At 41.5% G+C, this 20,419-nt stretch overlaps 1 protein-coding gene across 5 annotated transcripts in view; it reads right to left on the reverse strand.

Moving 5' to 3' along the window:
• The window catches only part of Dclk1 (doublecortin like kinase 1), a 309,975-nt gene that overhangs the window by 67,350 nt on the left and 222,206 nt on the right, over window positions 1-20,419 (reverse strand). For 4 of the 5 annotated variants that reach the window (XM_052180494.1, XM_052180495.1, XM_052180493.1 and 1 more), the window contains exons 5-6: window positions 19,283-19,399; window positions 8,991-9,085 (exon numbers count right to left, since the gene is read on the reverse strand). In XM_052180494.1, the coding sequence (XP_052036454.1) occupies window positions 8,991-9,085; window positions 19,283-19,399 (212 nt within the window). Of the gene's footprint in view, window positions 1-767; window positions 5,470-8,990; window positions 9,086-19,282; window positions 19,400-20,419 lie in introns of those variants that run through there. The other variant, XM_052180496.1, reaches the window with a different exon arrangement.

A 20,419-nucleotide genomic window follows, 5' to 3' on the forward strand; every position in this document is an offset into this window, starting at 1 on the left:
ACTTAATTTAATTTCTGTTACACAAAGAAAGTATGAATGCACTTTGGAATCACGAATTTGGGAAATTCCCTCTAGGTATATCATTATAGCTACGGTTACTGATTGAATTTATCATAGAAGCTAGAAAAAGAGAAAATTACAGCCAGGTAATATTAAAGGTCAACAGTAATAATGATTTTTTTTTTATAAATTTAATGTAAAGTATTTCTTCTTATTTGAATGGTAGACTTTTCTATTCTCTAAACAGTACTATGAATGAAATAGATTATATTTCCTAAGATAAAGTTGAGGTACAAAAGGTATTATCATTATTTAGTTGTAATTTATTGAATATATTTATGCAGTATTTTTTTAAAAAAGTAGCCTGTGTACATACCTGCATATACCCATACATAACTCACTGAAAATTCTACAAATGTAGTAAAAAAAAAAACCCATTAATCCCAGGAGACAGCATGATTTTTTTATACATTTTAATTTTTCCCATCAAATTGCTAATTTGTCTGGCAAATTCACCCTCAAGGCAACCTTGAGAGGGAGGCCTATTGCCTGTGCAATGGAGCTATCTGAAACAGAGCTTCCCATCAGATAGCCTCACAGTGTTTGCCCTGTCAGTATTTCAAACTCAGTGTCTGCTCTTCTGTAGCCTGTCTAGTATCACCTGCTGATACATTCAGCACGAGAGGGCTGTTGTGTCCAAGGCGAAAGGCAGCCCTTGTCCCATGGTCATTTCAATTCCAGCAACTAACCAAAGAAACTCACTGAACAACGTAGGCAGTTCTTCCTGTTTATTACATGGTTTGGCTAAGCTGCTAAGTGTCACAAAGGTAAGTTCAAGAAAGAGTAACACGTCCGCATGTGAAACACCAGGTACAGCATTTTCCAAGGAAACTACAGCAGAAAGGCATGGAAGCTTTCAAACCGGGTAGTTCAATAACATTTCATTAGTTCTCATCTCTACAGATTTCTGCAGATTGCTTCGAATGATATATTTCCTAATATACTGCTGCTTAAACCATGTTAATACCAAATGCTTTGTTTTCCCCAAAGGAGAGACTATACATCCAAGCAACTCCAGCTGCAAATGGTATGCAACCTTTGTAAAGAAAATTCAACTTTGTAACATTCATAGTGTTTCAAAGAGTCCACAGGAGAAAAAAAAAAGGAACTAAGTTCCTTGCCTGGCAATGTGTAAAAACACCTCAAAAACACATCACAGTAAAATTAACTTCCATATTCTTTGCCTATTAACCTTCGAATATTTTACTACCTTGGCTTCAAAAATATTGTATGGCCATATATAATACAAACACCTAGTGCTCCATGCTTCCCTTACGCTACCTTGGAATTTATCCACCACCTTTTATTACAACAAGATACATTTTAAAGACACCAAATGCCATGCACCCTTAAAATTATAGTGAGGGCCTCAGATTTTTCAGTTTTCCCTACACATGTTACAGGCACAAAATTACAAATGTTTTTCAGCTGACAGTTTAATATGCTGTATCAGGCAATCATTATAATGAGTTTGATATATCTCTGATTTCCACACTATGTCTCTGTGGGTTTGTTCAACCAAACATGTCTGTCACTAACATGCACAATTAGAGGCGCTGGCAAGGCCACTGCAGATAGGCACAAATGCACACGTGTACACAGACAGTAAACTTGAGTCAATAAGCATTTTCAAGTGTGTATACACTCATGTAGACACACATACACACAGCAAGTTGTCTTCAAAACATTTTAACAGTTGATAAGCATAAAAAGAACACACAGCATGGCCTTACATGTTGTCTGGCTTCATCACAGAACTTCAAATCAAATTTACTTTGACTTCTACTTTTATTTCAGCATAACACCCAACTACGCACAAGTCTAGAAATCAGTTTGTTTAGTGACTATGGATTGATAATCACTGCAGTCATCAATACACACACACCAGGAAAATGGCACTGCATTCCATCAGATGACTGACTGAGCATGAAGAATTTACAATAAAAACATCAATGAGTATTTACACTTATCAATCAATGTAAGATTAGCTTTGCTTCGATTTCAATTTTTTTTGTTTGTCTGGATTCCAGTGAGTCTTGGATAAATCAGTACGTGTGAATATTTGGTACTGCTTCATCACACTAATTTAGCAAACTGATTTTGAGCTTAAATACGTGCCAACTAATACGTATATAACAACTTCACCACATAAAGCTTAATATTTAATTCTATGGGAGCCAGTAACTTATAAGACCATATCACAAATATCCTTTATTCCTCATGTTCTATATACATACACATATATTTATGTAGGCACACCCACATATACACTGAGCCCTGCAAATGCACATAAACACCTACACACCTGTATAGATATATGGCCACCATTAAAAAAAAAACAACCCTAGTAGTTCAACAAGTAAAATATATGGATTTATCTTTTAGGATTATTATGTATTTTCATTCACAATTACTTTTTTTTTAACGAGGCTTTTAGGATTCAGTGTTTTTAAATGGAAACAAAAGTATAGTCAGGAACAGCTGCAAAGAAGAGGAGGCCAGCACCCTTGCTGCCTAGCACAGGGAGCACGGGCAGGTGCCGTGCCAGAGCTGCTCTGGGGTTTGCAGACAATGGGATCAGATCTTGAAATGTTAAGGTGACCTCATATGTGCATTTCAGGCATGTGTACAGATGGGTGGGGCTCAAACTTCTAGTTCAGAAACCTATAAGAATATAAACCTTCTGCTAAAAGGACAAGTCAAGACAATGACTATTCCACATGGCTTCTGAATTCACGCAGAACACCACGTTTTGTATATCACTAGGTTTTTTTAGCTTATAAAATGCTGAAAGCAGGGGACTCTTTGTAACATCTTTCTTTCTAGGTATGTCTAAAAAATGTAACCATAAATGCAAAAGCCTGAAAAGATCGACACAGCATACTCCACGTTTAGGGGTTTATCACCAAGAGAAAAGTGTGTGGCTTTTGTTGGCTGAAGTTCTCACCTTCTCAGAAGGTCATTTTTAAAGTTCAGCGACTAATGATGCTAGAAGGATTCTAAAAGCAGCTACGTCTTAAGTCACTGTTAATTACCCATTGGGTCTTTACCAATGACCTGGTGTGCTGCTTAGATGTTTAAAAATTCTGCTTTTGTATAACAGAATTATTCCCTGCATAGGAAGAGATCTCAGAGTGTGCTATTTCAATCTCAGAGGGACTTTAGTTTCAAAAGTAAATGAGATATATGGCCCTTGAACAATCCTTTAATAAAAATCATATGTTCAGAGATGAAATGCTATGGAATAGCATCTCTCTGGAACCACTTGAATGGAAAGTTGGCCACAATACCTACTGGCAATTAGTCCAAAAGTCTACTCTCTTTATGCTGTGTCTAAACAAAGCCACGATCTTTATAGCCATTGGCAATATCTGCTACTCACCCAGAGCACATAGCATTTTTTGGACTTCCATAAGATTGACTGCACAGGGGAGTTGAACTTATTGGAATTTATGTTTGGTTCTGTACCATCTGACCCACTGCTTTCTTTGCATTTTTGACAGGTTAGTCAAATACATACTAATCTTTTATGGGCTGAACTATATTAACTAATGCATTTTTACAAAGACATAACACTGCAACAGACATCACGGCATCCTCACAGATGTTTACTGTTTCAGCTAAAGTCAAGGCAGCCCTTTGATCTCAGCAGGAGTCTCTGTTCACGTCTATTGGAAACAGTTTTAAAATCCGAAGTCTGGAACAGGTATGATCATTTTCTGTCCTTTCAAGATGGAGGGATCAGTCTGCAGTTCTCAAATAACATGCCAAAGAAGTGCCCTCTCCTCTCTAACAGGCAGGGTAACGAGGCGCTAATTATCACTTGGCTAACTTTTCAAATGTTGGTAGGATGCCTGGACGTCTTATTTTTCTTTTTCAGTTGGAATATTTTATTCACTTGTCAAATGAGATGCTAGCATAGGTAACTATAAACCAGATGGGAAAATTTGCTAGTTGAACAGTCTACTGAGAGAAATAAATCAATAACATTTGAAACCATATGACAAGGCGACTCCTCTCCATCTTGAATCAGGCATTTTCAAAATGTTTTCAAGAGAAATTTGAAAGAAATCTCAAGTAAAAGGCTCCAAATGGCACCATACATTTTAAATCTGTCACCCTACTGAGATATGTCAAGCCTAGAGAATATAAAATCCATGCTTTGTAAGTCTTAAATTGTTAGTGTTTGAGCCAGTAAAAAGAAAGGGTCACGGGTATGGTCTAAATACAATACACCATACACATTGTTTTCTAACATCTAGATTTTAAAATAACTGTTTTACATTTAAGCAAAGCTGACTTACACTTTTGAAAATAGAGGACTAGAGAAGAATTAGTAGGTTAATGTTTTAACATTGGGTTATAATGATAGACACACTTGGTTTGACACATAAGGAGTTTTGCATATGAAGATTTCCCAAACAACAAGATGCAGAATGATCAGAATGGAGCTTTGGCTATCTGGAAGCCCAATGTACAAGCTCTGTTTAGAAGAATTCCAATTCTCAAACTGAATTTATTTTTTTTGAAAAACAGTACAAGCCCCATTTTTTAAAGGTCAAAAACTGTACACACTTGAAAAAATGTATATATGCTATTGCAATTATACAGTTAATAATGTCAAGCTATCCATGTTTCCATGTAGCTGAAACTATTTTTATAAAAGATAATCTGGAAAAAGAAAATCCACATGACAACAACAACCAAAAAAACCAGAGAATGCTCTTACTGCTTAATGTTAGTCTTGAGAGATGTCTCCTATAGGAGTTCCTCCACTCCCTCTCAGACATATTCACTCAAAAAAATCCTCAGGAGTTTTTGTATTATTTTGCAATGAAATAACTAATCAGCTGCCTGATTATTTTTTAACTTTTACACTAAAAAGGTAAAAGATTTTTACCTTTTAGAAAAACCGTGTCTGTTACTTTATTAAAGTTTCCTTATACTAAGTACAGAAAAAGTGTATTTATATTTATACTTACTGATTAAAAAGAAGACTCACTTATAGAAATGGTGACTCTGAAACACTGAATCATTAAGGTGGTTCTTGTACTTAATATTGGAGTCATATATGAAATTTATCTGGAACCAGACCTTAGTCATAAAATCCTCAGTGATGAGCAAATATTGTATTCAAACTCTCTTCAGTTACATCAAATGGAGAAGATAATTTAAAAAAATTTTTTTCTTTGAAAGAAGAATACCAAGCGTAGAAAATGTCTGCACACTTGCTTTTGTGTAACTTAATTACTTATGCAAAACTCTTTTGTGTCTTTTGCTGTTAGATGCTTGCTTAGGAAGTGGGAGACCTTGATCCCATCACAAACCATACACATCGCTCCATTGTGTCTTTTACACTGAGTCTCCTACTGAGTCCAAATCATCCGACGAGAGGGGGCGGTACAGGTCCTGTAAGATGAAGGGCAGGACAGATTCGTTTACTTTCCTTTCTTGGGTTCCCTGCTCCTCTCTGCGGAGCACCTTGGAAAGGGATGGGTCCTTGGCTCCTAACATCATTACACCTACTCAAGTCACCAACTTTGCATAAGAGAAAAGATAACATAGGCAAAGCGATGATTTCATCAGCAAGAAAACACTTCTTGAGCTATCACAGGCTCCTGCCTTCTTTCGAGTCCAGTTGAGTTACGGCCCTGTTGCCTGCCAAGACCACCTCTACTATTCAGTGTCTAGGCAATTCTTCCATGGACATTTTCTTCCCATTCTGGAGGGAAGAATGTGCTTACCTCACAAAATAATTTGTCAGATGTAGCAGCTGGTATTCAGGATATTCGGGACAGTAACTCCAGCGCGCAGCTGCACACAGCATAAACCCAGCACTCACTGACTGCCCTTTCAGTTTTATGCTTGGGTGACTGGAAGAATTCTCAGTTATGCACGCCCACATCCTATCCCAAATCTCCGGCTAGTTCCCAACCCCTTACCCATCACTTCCCTTCCACCTGCCACCCTGTCTGCTACTATATCTCAGTGTTGGTAGCCAAGCAACCTGCTCAGTTCCACCCAGTGTCTACAGTTGGCTTATTTTCAGTTTTGTGCCACCCACTCCTACGTCATCTGAGGGCTCAGTTAATCTACAAAAGTCAGTGGTGTAGGAGTAATGGGGTGCTTCATTCAACCTACTCAATACAACACATTTTTCTTGATGCTTTAAGAAAAGGGATCCCTCCACAAAAAAAAAAAAAAAAAAAAAAAAAAAAAGGTTTATGGATAGGAAGAGGGCCTAAAAACTTGACTTCTGAGGCCAGGAAGATGCTTCTAGAAGCCATTTAAGTAATTGTCCTTTGTAGAAATAGGGAAACTACTCAGTTCACTGTCTCCAGTGTGTTTAATGAAGAAATGAATCCGACATGCAGACTTTTCTCTCATATGACTATTCTAAAATGTCAAAGGAAATAATTTAGAAACTTGATCTTAAGAGGAGAAAAACAGCTTAGTAAATCATAGCTAACATAAGTAAAATGCAGATTTTTTTTTTTGCTTTTAAAGAAATCAGTTATATACTTCAATACTCCTTTTAAAAATTAGCTTCTCCTCCTGTATTTTAGTGTGTGTGTGTGTGTGTGTGTGTGTGTGTGTGTGTGTGTATGTTTGCCAACTCATTTTCTGGGTATGTTACTAGGCAACACAGAAAGAAAAATTATAAGTGGCTACTGTTTTCTAATTTGCAATAAAAGGAATTAATTTATTCTCTGAAGTGTCTTCTTTTAGCACATGCCATCTTTCCCTTATTTCAATATTTCCTGCATAGAAGTATAGCCAACTGTTTGAAAAGAATATTAACCAAATTTGAAACAGGAACAGTTTTTAGGGATATTCCAGTCCTATTTTAACAGGGAGGGGCTATTTGATGCAGTTGTCTACACAAAGGGATGAAAGCTTCTCTCAGTAGAGCAGCTGGAAACGCCTCCATGCTACAGAGATGGAGGGTGTGCATAAATTCAAAGGCTTGAGAGAACCGTCTTTGAATACATGTAACCAAACTCAAAAGCCTAGAAACTAAACCGTCTTTGAACACACTCAGTATCCTGCTTACAACATGTGTTTAATAAATGTTTTCAGATGGTGCTAAACTCTTTGTCCCTCTAAAAGTAAATGGGAAAAAAAATTGGCTCCCTCAATGACAGTGCTATACTGGTGGCTTAAATAGCAAGATGAAAAACCTGTCGGCGAGCCATACCTGTTAATACTTTCAGAAGGGCTAAAAAGTGTTAATTATGTAAGTCAATGACTACGAAGCTGGATGAAATTTTCCTGCCTCGGTTGAATGAAAAATCCCATGGAAGCTGAGAAGAGAGGGATGCAAATTCTAGCCTCACTCTGCCAATGAAGGACAACTGAGAAAAATGATATGCTCTGAAGGTGGAGGGGTCCCTGCCAGAAACTCCTAGGAAGAGACCCTGACATGCATTCTCAGTCATTCTAAACTTAGTCTCAATAACAAAACCTGAGCTATTACAATAGAGTCTGAGACTGAGGTCAGTGGATCGAAAGGTACTTTTGTTCCTGTGCTAGCTCTGAAGCACCTATACACTTCAAGAGAAAGGATATTCTGGAGACATTCTCTGTGCTACATCCTTCGCTGTTTTATAGAGAAGAGCCTTGCTGGTTAGTATTTGTGGGTACAGGATAGCCACACCAATTCTTCCCTCACCTAAGGATAACCCTTTAAGATAGTGAAGGAATGTGGGCAATTCTGAAGCTCATTAATGATTCCTAAGACTGATAACAGACTTCTCTAATAAAAATGATCCCACCATTGAATAGAGAAGCAGATACAAAATCACAGAATTTAACAGACTCAACAAGCTCAACTCAATGCTAGATGAATCAGCAAAGAAAGGTATTTGGGAGAAGAGGTTCAAAGTGACTGCAGACTGATTTCTTTTTGGCCCCCACTTAAAAAGGATGGTTTCAGCAGCCTGAAGATCGATTTTGAAAGAGGAAGTGTGACTGAGAGGGACTTCCATATTTGGTGAGCTTAAATTCATCAATTTTTAGAAGTATCATTTAAATGCATAATAAAAGAAATTAAACTTAGACATTCTGATATTTAAATGCAACAGCCCCTGAGAAGTTCCTGTTTATTAAATTATTCAGTAGGCACTATCATATAAGTCACTCAAGTATATATAATCCCCTCTTCTCTGAAGTCAGGACCCTGAGGGGGCATCTTCTTTTTCCAGCAAGTCCTTTCCTTTTTACCATTCCCCAGTACTCCCCCTCTGGCCTTGGCATAACTGGTGTGGAGGAGCAGTATAGGCGGCAAGGGGATTTAAGATTTTTTCATTCCAGATGAAGAGCTAAGAGGCAGCCCCTTGCTTAGCTTCGGAGAAACTGATGCTACTTCCAGCAACTTTTACACATCTGTCTCCAAACTCAGTGAATTTCTCTGTTGTTATACAAGAGGCTCAAAACAAATGTAAGAGAATGTGCTCAGTGTGGGTCCCCTGACAAGCCTGGTACCCTGTGTTCCCATGGCCTGCTGCATGGGCTCTCTAGCTGCTCTGGGCCACCCTGCTCCCCCCTGAGCAAGGCCCCAGGATGCTACCTCCACTGACTTCTCTCTTTCCTTAAGAGACTATTCATGGCTGCATCTAATGAAACCGATTATGACTAAGGACACTTGCAGACATAATAACGTATGTGTATTATGAACAAACAAGAAGGTATTTAAAACTGAAGCAGCAATTGTATATTCTATTCAAAATTAAGACTGGACATATTTGTGGAAATTCAAAGACCTGGGTCCTAGCTGAACCACAGCAATGGTGAGTGGTCAACCCACAGCAGCTTACGCTTGCGCTGGCTTGGTCATTCCCCCAGCAAAGCAGTGCCTTTTGCTGACACCCATGCCACTTTGCAACAGAACCTAGACAGATTTTAAATAGAAGGCTTGCTTGCGTCCTTACCCTCTGCTTCCGCAGGCTTCCTGGGCTGGTGGGTGATGGACTTGGTGACTTGCCCGAGCGTGGAGTAGACAGCTGACTACCAGGGGTTCCATTAACTAGAAAAAGGATTCACATAGAGAGAAAAATAGCACATTAAAGAATTTTCATAGCAATTCATCTTCTCAAGGAAATAGACAGAGGGGGGACACCAGCTAAAAATTAGACCCATTATGTGACTCATGAAGAAAAGCCTTAGGGAATGGCCATCTTCAGACACTCACTGTTCTGTTAATCTTGTGTTTAATACAACAGCAAGTTATATAATTTTTAAAAATACACTTTGTATAATTTTTTGTTTTTGTTTTTGTTTTGGCTTTATTTAAGCCAACAGAGATTTTCATGAGTGTGTTCAAGGCTCTGAGGTGTGTGTTTGTGTGTGTGTGTGTGTGTGTGTCTTTAGTTACCCAGCGGGAGAAAATGTTGGAATCACTCACAGGTGGCATTCCCAGAGCCTTGAAAAAATGGACCATTGTGTTTTTATAATTTAATAGCTCACTTTTTAGACATTTATACATTCATTTATGTCCTGTCTATCCTCCCCACCCCCCAGCCTGATTCTGATGTGTCTGCCTCAAACAGGACAAAATAATTGCCCGCAGATGCTGAGAAACCCCACACAGTTTGTCTTTGTTGCTATTGAACTGATAAAAAAGCTGCCAACAGGTCTCAAACTCTGGAATTCTACCCAACACTCAAGTTGTAGAAAATATTGTCAGCAAGCTGAGATGAAACCACGGAGCCAGGCTATTCTCTAGCTAGCGCCACCTCTGAGGACACATTACCCCCCCCCCCCACCAAGACACAACTGTATAAAGATATTAAAGGCTGTCTGCCACTCTAACTTGGCAATCTTACAGATGCACGGGGACAGAAGACTCAGACAGGAGACGCATACATTCTGGAAGGTGCCCTGGGGGAGAGACGGCAGTGCATTCCACTTACCTTCTATGAGTTCTAACATGGACACAGTCTTAGTGTTTGACCTGACAAGAGTCGAGAGCCAGAGCCTCTTCTCAGCACCAAGCTCAGCACCAAGCCCAGCACCCGCAGACTGGGAAGCAGTTGGATTAGCTAGGGAGGATAAGGCTCAGGGAGCAGGCTGAATGAGATGCAGGATTCATCAGCAGATGCCTTTTCCTGCGTAAGGCTGACGTCTTCCCAGCGGCAGTGGGAGGTGCGGGTTCTGTCTTAGGCTACATCAAAGGTGTCAATTAAGCCTCATGCCAACGCGTTGCCACCGCAACCCCCACCAGACACACTCACTCCTCACTCCGGAAGCCCCAGCCGGCTCAATCCTTTGCACTGAATCATAATGAAGCGCCTCTGGGGGCAGGCAACTCAGTGACTCACAAGAATCAAAATGACAATAACTCCTCCAAAGCCTGGCAAGTTTCAGGTGATAGAGACACACAAAAGTCTGTGTGTTTGTTGATTTTTTTTTCTTCATACACTGAGATCTTATAAAAACTTAAGGAGCCAGAGGAGGTTGAAAAGCTCCTGGGAACTTTTTGTCTCTACTCCAAAGATCTTTAAAATGCCACATACTATATTAATTGGTAGTTTTTCCTTTGAAATATACTGATGACTATTTCTTAAAAACCTCTGGGGAGGGGGGATTGTTTACTGATGTTTTTGCAGGAAACAACAGCAAGCTGTGAGTGTTTTAATTTACTTGCATGTTCATGGCTTACTAGAGCGGACTTCCTTGCCAGAAGTCTCCAAGGGAAGGGCTAGACTAAGAAACAACATTTCAGCTTGGTGGTAGATGCAGAATCCATGCCTTCCAAGGGAAGAGTTGCCGCACCTAGTAGTTGGCTGGAGGGCACCTTTTATTAAATTAACATCAAAATGCCCACTTTGACTCTACAGCTAACTGGGGATGGAATTCAGACTTGTGGGGTGGGCTAGCATCCCAACGGGCACTCTTTGAGCAAACAGAGAAGCAACAGCTCAGCAAGTCGACACATTTGGACCTTTAAGAAGTATCATCTCATCAGGCAGTATTTCCCCCCCCCCCCCCCCATTTTACAGATGAGGGAATTGAATCATAGACAATGAGCAATTTGAGGAATAAAGTCTGAGATCTAAACCACACAATCCACAACCTACACACACACACCCCACACTGGGCCTCCCCTTCACTCACTGCAGCAAATATTCAGGCTATAGGGAAATCAGAGAACCGATCATTACAATGAAGTGCTCTGAGAGAAGTTACTGGAATTCCTAACTAATGGGGTCTAGATTGGCCTGTAGCCCATGGAGAAGGCAGTGGGAAAGGGGTTAACAGGATAAGGTGAGGAAGACACAACAGAGTAATGTGTGCGAGGAATGGGGAGGGACCTAGAGGAGCTGAGTTGGGGCAGGAGAGGGAACTGCATCAAGAATGCAGGTGAAGGACTCAGCAGGGACCGCAGACCGCTCAGGGTGTTGTGTTCAAAGGGCAATGAGAAGCTATCCAATGATTTCAAGGGGAGCCAAGGGTCCAGACTGCATTTTAGAAAGTTCTCAAGAGCTCTTGTGGTCAAGAATGGATTCCAAGGGGAACAGCGCTGGGCATGAGGCTATCCCTTACATAAATGTCAAAGCAGGGTCAGCAGGCCAGCTCAGCAGGTGCAGGCATTTGCCACCAAGTAAGTCTGAGGATGCGAATTCTATCCACCTTTTCCTTTGCCCTTTCAAAAAGAAGATTCTACATTTTCTTACTGATTGGAATCACAAATTCAGGGTTTCATATCAACCAGTCAGCACACAAGGTACATGCTAAAATCTCTTTCCCGAAGGAAGCTTATTATTAAATATGAAAGCTCCTAAAACATCCTAGATTTTGGGAAGAGTTGATTAATTCATTGCTTCTAAATGTCCTTAGATTCTATGTGCACTAATGAAGAATATGTGTGTGTGTGTATGTGTATATATATATATATATACACATACACAGAAAAGTATGTGTGTATATGTATATATACACATACACAGAAAAGTGTGTGTGTATGTGTGTGTGTGTGTATTTAAAGGGTTTCTTCTCTTTTCAGTTGCATTCCTAGGGCTCTCAGATGCCAGATACCATGTAAATATTTTCACCTATGAAGCTGGAAAAGATTAATTAGACAGATCTCAAAGCAAGCCTAACTGAGAGATAAACTGCCTCTCATTTTCACTGAGTAAATATTTCACTATGACCCTGACATAACCGGATACTATGTACAAAGGAAGAAAGAAGGGAAGAAGGAAGACCATGAAGGGAGTGTGGGGAATGGACTCTAGAGGGAGAAAGTTTAGAGAAGGATTTGAGAGAGTTTGCAGGGAGGGATAAGCGTCGCTAAGGCAGTGTGAGAAAATCATGTGGAGACCTATTTTATAAGGTAATTAAAGTATAAGTTTTAACAAGCTAAGATAAAAAGGTCATGGCAGGGAATATTGCTCCTTCCAGAAGCTACAAAAATACTCATGGTGATAAAGCATCTTCCCCAGGGGCTGTCAGTCAAGGGAGTACCACTGATGCCCGAAAGAATTCAGCTTACTGCCACCAGAGCTGATGGTAAACCTTGTTGTGGATGCCACACATCTATGGGCACTGAATGTAGGTAAATCAAGCTGGAGGAGATCTGGAAGCTTCTTTCCTGGTAGCAGGCTGCGGTGGTTTGAGTGTGAGTGGCCCCCGTACGTTTACATAGTTAAACTTTTGGTTCCAGGTTTGTGAACATTAAGGAAGGATTAGGAGGTGTGGCTTTGTTAAATGAGATATGTCACTGGGTTTGCGCTTTGAGGTTTCAGAAAGCTGCCCTAGGCCCTATTTTTCTAATCACATGTGCTTTCAACTTCTGCTCCAGTGCCATGCCTGCCTGTCTACCACCATGACTCTTGCCATGATGACCATGGACTAACCCTCTAAAACTATGAGCAAGCCCCCAATTAAGTGCTTTCTCTAGAAGTTGCACTGGCTATAGTGTCTTTTCACAGCAATAGGAAAGTAACTATGACCCTGGCTTTCACGGTGCTGGAGGGTGGGGCTACACAGGCTGCTGGGGGAGAAAAGTCATCACCTAGCTGTGAACCTTTGAGTTACAATAAGATCAGTCCTGGCAAGATGTGCCTACTGTGTTAATAGTGACATGAACGTATGGTTGATAACCAACTACTATTTTAATGGGATTAGAGGCCTTGCCTCAGAAAGGAACTTGTGCCTTTACCATTAACCTGGTCAAGAGCTGATGGCCAAGAAACTGTAGGCCATGCAGGGAACCTGTGACTATAATTTTGCTACATGGACACGTGATCAAACTACATTCCAAGTAGACATGTTTATATACATATATTGGCAATACTATCGGTCTTACTCAGAGAACCCTCTTATTTGTGTTGATAGCAGTTAGTGCAGAGACTCATAACTGCTTAAAATGCCAAGCCTCAGGAACGTTCTGGAAGAGGAGACACATGGAGAATGTGAAGGGGAGCTAGGAAGGACATTTGGGGGGCATGACATGGTCGTTGTACCCATGAACTCGCTGAAGCTGTTGTTATCAGACAAAACCTGCACAAGATTAAACCCACCAACATTCCATCGTGCAAGAGGTCCCAGCCTTTCTGAGGGTCTACTGACAGCTAATAGTTGCTAGAGAAAGGGGTGTCACTTTCTTCAGTCACATAACCATGGATATATTTTCCATGCTCTGGTAAACAGCCTCCCACCTACACTCATGCAAGCACCTCTAATTAATGTAATGGGTCGTGCATACATAGATATGGAAGTAGGTAGGATGCCCTGGGAAGAGTAAGGGTTTTAGCAGAGAGTGAGGGGGCATGACAGAGAGTAACGGGGTGAAGATGACTAAAGTTCGTAATGTACATACATGAAACAATTAAAGACTAAAATAAATAAACAAATAAATAAAAATTTTGGAAAGTCAGGTATGGTGGTAGAAGCCTATCAACTTTTGTAGTCATGAAATGGATGCAGGGGGATAGTATTTGATTCAGCCCAGGACACACATTCAAATCAAGAGACCCTGGGTCATATAAGAAGACCCAAGAGAGTCAGAAGGACATATGGGCAATCAGCTAGAATCACTACAAGCTAGAGTTTGCATATCACTAAGAATTAAAATGAGCATTGGGGAGGGAAAAAAAACACTACTTCTGCTGAAGTAGGGGCTCTCCTAAATGAAAAAAATGTCCAAGAAATGTCTTCAGGAAATGACTAAGGGTAGCTGTGTCTCTCTGGGAGAAGCAGGGCTAGACAGACTTGCCTGTGACAATGTTAAAATGCAAAGGTCTTTTGAAGTAGCATTGGCGGTTAGACGTTTTCCATCTTACCCTAGACAGTTCTTTGTAATAGAATCCAAATGCACATGGACTTTTGATCTGTCTTTTCCTTTTCTGGAAGCACAGACCTAAATTCCACTATAAAGTGTAGACACAAAGAGAGGAAGGAAGGAGAACCACTGTGGGGGCTCTAAGATGTTAAAGAAGCTACACACCCACCAAACCCACTTCAGACTCACTACCACCTCAGCTGGAATTCCCCACCCCTTGCTTGCTAGACTAGCTAAGCTTACTCAGGGGCAAGTGGAAGGAACCATGAACCAAATATGTTAATTGACAGAAGTTGAGTTTCTTAGAGTTGGTCCAAGGCTGTGGCTCTAGTGAGGGGCTTGGCCCAAGCATCTGTGGGTCTTGCCTGCTTGAACTTCCTAGTTGTAGCCTCACTTTGGTGGCTCTATGAACTCCTTGCCTGTGGCTTCCAGAATGAAGTCTCTCTGTCTCTCCCTCCACCTCCATCTTCTTGCCTTTGGGGCTGTTACTTCCTGCTCACAGTTTCCTAGATTCTTCTAATGTGCTCTCAGAAAGGCAGACAACCCTGAGGGGTCTATTTTTATCTTTGCAGATCTCTGGATGGGGCAGAGGAGTCATCGTACATTCCCAGTGTTTAAAAAAAATTCCTTTATGCCAGGGTCTATGCTGTCAGCTCAAATATCCTTACTAAAAGAGTCACTTAAGTTTCCTGACTTTTCTATAACACCACACACTTTCATGCCTAAAGGAGAAACTGCCCCTACCTCTGCCCCAGGAAAACACAGTCTATCTTTGTTGCTCTCATCCTCACATCTGGTTAAATTCATTGGTTTACAACCCTTAGAAGTTTTCCTCATTTCCAACGAGGCTTCAGTTCTCTCCTGCTGTATTCTTTCTGGGGGGGGGGGGGGGAACTATAGGAGCCTCCCGGGCCTCCCTCCCCAAGCATAGAGCTGTTCTATCTAGGGTGGTGCTCATGGCCGAGATTCAGCGATAGCCTTTGACAACCCTTCTAAAGTCCTCCTTCACCTCCTAACACCTATAACAGAAAACACGGCTTCGTGGCCCTGTGCAATCTGGCCTGTAACTCAGCTATGTCTTGTCTCAGCTATGTCATGTTTTTCAGACCTTTCCGGAATTCCATTCCAGAGACTCTCACTGTATAGCCCAGGATCACTGCAACTCATACTCCTCCAGCCGTTTGAGGGTTGGGGTTATAGGCATGTGCCATGAAGTGCAGTTCCTTATTGTACTGGTGACTATTCCTTGTATTTTCACGGAGCGGTTATTAATAGAAAGGTACGGCCCACCAGGCCTCTGCACCACACTCCGGTGGGTCTGGCTCATGGCAGCTCTCACTGTCACTGCCAAGCCAATCTTTCCCAGCTAACTCTCCCAGCATCCTGTGTTTCCTCTCCGCCATAGACTCTGTAAATGGCGGGAGTCCAGTGCTCCAACCCTACACCCAAATACATGGTAACTATTTAAACTTAAATAGTTAATCAAATATCTTTATGTATATAAAACTCCCAATTACATAATGCCAATTTACAATGATAAAGTCTTATTCTGGTATTTCTAACCTCTCCGAAACACCACGAATATGTCTGAAGCCGTCTGGATACCCACATCTTCCTCTCTCTGCTCTTCTGGTCCACTAAGCCTCTCTCTCTCTGTCTCTCTCTCTCTCTCTCTCTCTCTCTCTCTCTCTCTCTCTCCTCCTTAGCTCCTCCTCCTCCTCTCTCTCCTCCAATCATTGGTCTCTCCCTGCCTTAATTTGAATGGATAGGAAATATCTCGTAACACTTTTTATGCCTTCATTTAAATTGGAGAAAGTATCCTCCTGGCCCTTGCTAGTATTCTAGCAAGATTCTTCCAGGCCCAGTTTATAAATCCTAGTCTCCTGGAAGTTACTCTGACTGGGTTAATGATGCTTCCTTGCTCTCTTCATCCTCTGGGCCATCAGGACAGCATCTAGTAGCTCCTCCCACCCCCAACCAGAATACAAATGAGTTTCTCAGCAAGGACTGTGGTTTAATTGTTGTTGTCTTCTTGGGGCCTAAGGCCTGCTGGGCTGAGGCAGATGCTCAGGAAGTGTCTAATTAACCTGGCATTAACAATGAAGGCTATACAAGGCAGTTGGTACAAGATGCGATCCCCAAGTAAACATTAAGTCAAGGTAATCGTTTAAAGCTATGAACCCCATTTGGAGCAAGCGCTGAATGGCTGAGAAGAGAATCCTTGTGGGAATAGGTTTAAATGCTTGAAAATTTGGAAACACAAGACACGAACCACTAAGCCCTTGGTGAATTTTATCTTCAATGATTCTGTGTGAGCCCCAAAGCAGAAATGTTCCTTCAAACAGTACAGACAGCTGAGTCTTTGCACTGAAAGAAAGGATGGAGCTCAGATTAATAGGTAGCAGTTTGCCTTGGCAGGTATCTGATAGAAATCAATAGAACTTGCCAAATTAGGCTACTGAGCTCGTTAAAATTCTATACATTTCTCCAGCTTTGATTCTGCTCTTATCTGCATATGCTGCATAAAATATTTTATATATATGTAAAAAAAATTTTTAAATATAAAATTTAAACAGCATAAATCAAAAGACTAAGATTTCTGGAGTCACGTATAAGTAAGTTTTATGCCTGGGATATCCGGGACAGTGTTTCAGTCCTAGGAGAAGCTCCTAGGCTAAGGTTTTTCTCCTTTGAATGCTCTCTCCCTCACATCTTTAGCTCTCAGTGCTGACCTCCACAGCAAGTCTATGTTTATGATTGAATACTTGTTGGGATGAGTGTTATTATGCAGCATAGGCAATGTGGTCGACTCTCCGTAGTCTGGTGGGGTTGGTTGTTTTCTCCTATGAATACTGCAATCTGCAGATATCCAAGTCTTGTATGAACCAGCATAGCATCTGCATATGACCTATGTACACATGTATGAGAATGCATGTGTGTGCAGGCATGCATGCCTACATGCTGAGACCACAAGACTGTTGGTGTCCCACTCTCACTGAACCTAAAGCTTAGTCTGTCTCTACAATGCTGGTTGGCAACCAGGCGTGGGAATTCTGCTCATATTTGTCCCCTGTGTTGGGATCACAGGCATATGTGGCCACGCCTGGCTTTATTATATGGGTACTAACTGGGCCTGTGTGGTAGCTAGGACTAAGGATGGTTCTGGAAGCTTGAGGAGAAGAAAGATGAAAACAGGAATCCACCTCTGTGAGGCCAAGAAAGACCAGCAAGCCATGCCTTTCCTCCTCAGTTGTCCAGCGTCAAATGAGTTCTCTCTGCTTGTTTCCTATCTGTACCAGAATCCAGTGGTTCTTAAACTTATGTGTACAGCAGAATAACCTGGATTGTTCTAGCAACTTCAGCCTGCAAGGCCCCATTCCAGAATGTTTGAGTCAGTGGATCTGAAATGGTGCTCAAGGCTTTATGTGTTCTCAGGTGTGTTCTCAGGTGGCAGGAATGAGGCTGAGAACCACTCCCTCGATGTTGCTTGAATTGTGACAAGTGACTCTTTGATCAAGTGTCCCTGAAAGACTGCTAAAGCAGAGATTATCCTTAGCACCCTAGAGGATGGGGTCATCATGTCAAACTTTACCCGTTCCCAAGCAACTCCCATGAGCTGTAAATGTCAAGTCTCGTGCTTTAGAAAAGTCTTGTTTGAGGGTCTCTCCTGTCTGGATGAATGGTGCTGAGCAAGGAGCTCTCTCCTTGTGCTCACTCAGCAATAATGAGCTATGAGCTTGTCTCAAGTGCCAGCCATGTTCTGGTCAGCCCACAGCTCTGACTGGCTATGACGAAGGCTGTGGGAGAGGACAGCATCTTCTTTCACCATCAGAGTAAGTGTCGCGCCTCTGAGGATTGACTATGGAGATGCAGGAAGGTACAGAGTCTCACAAGAAAGTTTGAGTCTCAGAGAACCAGCCCATTTATGTTATCTTTGCAGCAGTCAAGCCGGGTCCTTTATATAACTCCCTCTGGGCCACTGTGAAGCCAGAAAAAGCCTCCATTAGATCCAAAGATCTGAGCGATTTTGCAGAGCTCCCATCATGAAATCAGGTGACAGCCATGTCGTTATGCTTACTACTGATAATTCCTATCTCAACATTTATATCCTTTAATCATAATGAAACACATTTTATACTTGAAACCAAAAGTCAACACCTTGTCACTGACTTTTTCTTAAGACCAGAGAAAGTGGGAAGTGAAAATGAGTTAGATTCATATATAGGTGAATAATACTATAAACAATAATAAAAGTTATGATAACTGCAAAACAGCATATATGAATATACAAAATAGCATAAACACACACAAGTTAATTAATTAAAGAGATCAAAGGAGATGCTAATGGGGCTGAGATGCTCTCTATCCCAGGACACAGCCACTTCCAACAGCAACATCTGAGCCCATTCAGAAACTGACCCAGCCCAGGTCACCTCAGTGGCAGAGATCCCAGCCACTGAGGGATCCACTGCTGGGGCTGCCCAGGTCCCAACATCTCATTGCTTTTAGATCCACAGCCAAATGAGGTGACCCAGGCCAAGGTCACAAGCACGAGAAACAAGTTCAGCAAAGACAAACTGGAAACCCTCCAGAAGTCAGCCCCAAGTAGAATCAGTTCCCCAGTGGAAGTTTCTAAACCAGAGGAGAGATGAGGCAGGTGGAAGGTGTAGCAGCTGGTGAAGCGCTTCCATTTGGAGAGACTCTGTATTTCCTGAGTCTCAGTAAGTGTGTTTTTTTAGTTTGATTTTTTTTCCCTTACAGCCAACATGCTAGACTTGGGCAAATCTGTTCATCCGCTTGAACACATTCTAAAATTATAAACCAGAATCGACGCCTGTTTGAGAACCTCACGCTCTAGCTCCACACAGCCTCGGCTGCGACGGCGACTGCTGAGTCAGAAACCAGGCAGTTGCTGGGGAGGTGTCTTAGTGGCTTTACCTGAGCTGGTGGAGGCTGGGGACTTGCTTCTCCGGGAAGGTCCTGGGCTCTTTGTTGTGCCCCTGCGGGACGCCGATGCTATTTTGGTGTAAGAAGTTGATTTCACCACTCGACATTCTGGAGGGAAGAATGAGAAGACACATGAGGGTTGGGGGACAGCCAAGTCGGGGACACTCCAGCCTCCAAATTTACATTACTTTACAATAGAATTGCGAATCATTTGGGATGGGCTGCTGCTTTCATTTGCTTTCTATCCAAGGGCCCCTTCAGTGATCTGTGCTTTTGTGATTTTACCCATACACTCCTTTTGCCAAGTAATATGTTAGACAGTTCAACTTTCCAAAGCAAGAAGTGTGAGGGAAGATCCTACCCACTTTGACAAGCCCTGAGGCACTGTCCTGGGTCCTTACCGGGATAACTGTGCATCTGAGTGATCTGTGTGAACCAGTCGGGAAGGGTAACACTGGAGGGCAGCTGTCATGGTCCTGCTTACAAGGATATGGAGACCTTCAACATATCACCATGAAGCTGCAAGAAAACTTGCCTTGCATATATAAAACTGCCTTTCTGTGAAGATTAAAAAAAAAATCTCCTCTATATTCAAATTGTTTTCATGTTCATTAAATTCAGTGCTAAGTATTGTAAGTAATAAATACTCTCCTATTTTTCCCTTCATGAAAGGTCTGAATTAATTATGATATGCAAATGAACAATATCTTGCTCTTAAGAATCCATAGTTAGTAATGAAAACCTATGTTTTGAAATGATAACCAATTAGATTGAAAAAAAGTATGAAGCACCTGATTGATAATCCATGGTCAAATGATGCCTTAGTTTTTAAAGTCCTAGAATATTTTCCTAATCATTTGTATTTTTAAGTAACAAGGGAGTTAGTTACTCTACCGATTGGTCTGTAGCTAACCATCTTTCACTTCAGTAGCTCTTGGGGGTGCGGGTTGAATTTTTTTTCTCAACTTGACACAATCTAGAATCATTTGGGAAGAGCAAACTTCAATTGAGAAATAAATGCCTGCCTTGAATTGGCCTGAGGGCACGTCTGTGGGACATCTCGTTGACTGATGATTGATGTGGTATAGTCCGGCCCACTATGGCCAATGCCACCTCTGGACAAGGTGG

Source organism: Apodemus sylvaticus, chromosome 4, assembly GCF_947179515.1.
Source record: "Apodemus sylvaticus chromosome 4, mApoSyl1.1, whole genome shotgun sequence".
Classification (NCBI taxonomy): domain Eukaryota; kingdom Metazoa; phylum Chordata; class Mammalia; order Rodentia; family Muridae; genus Apodemus; species Apodemus sylvaticus.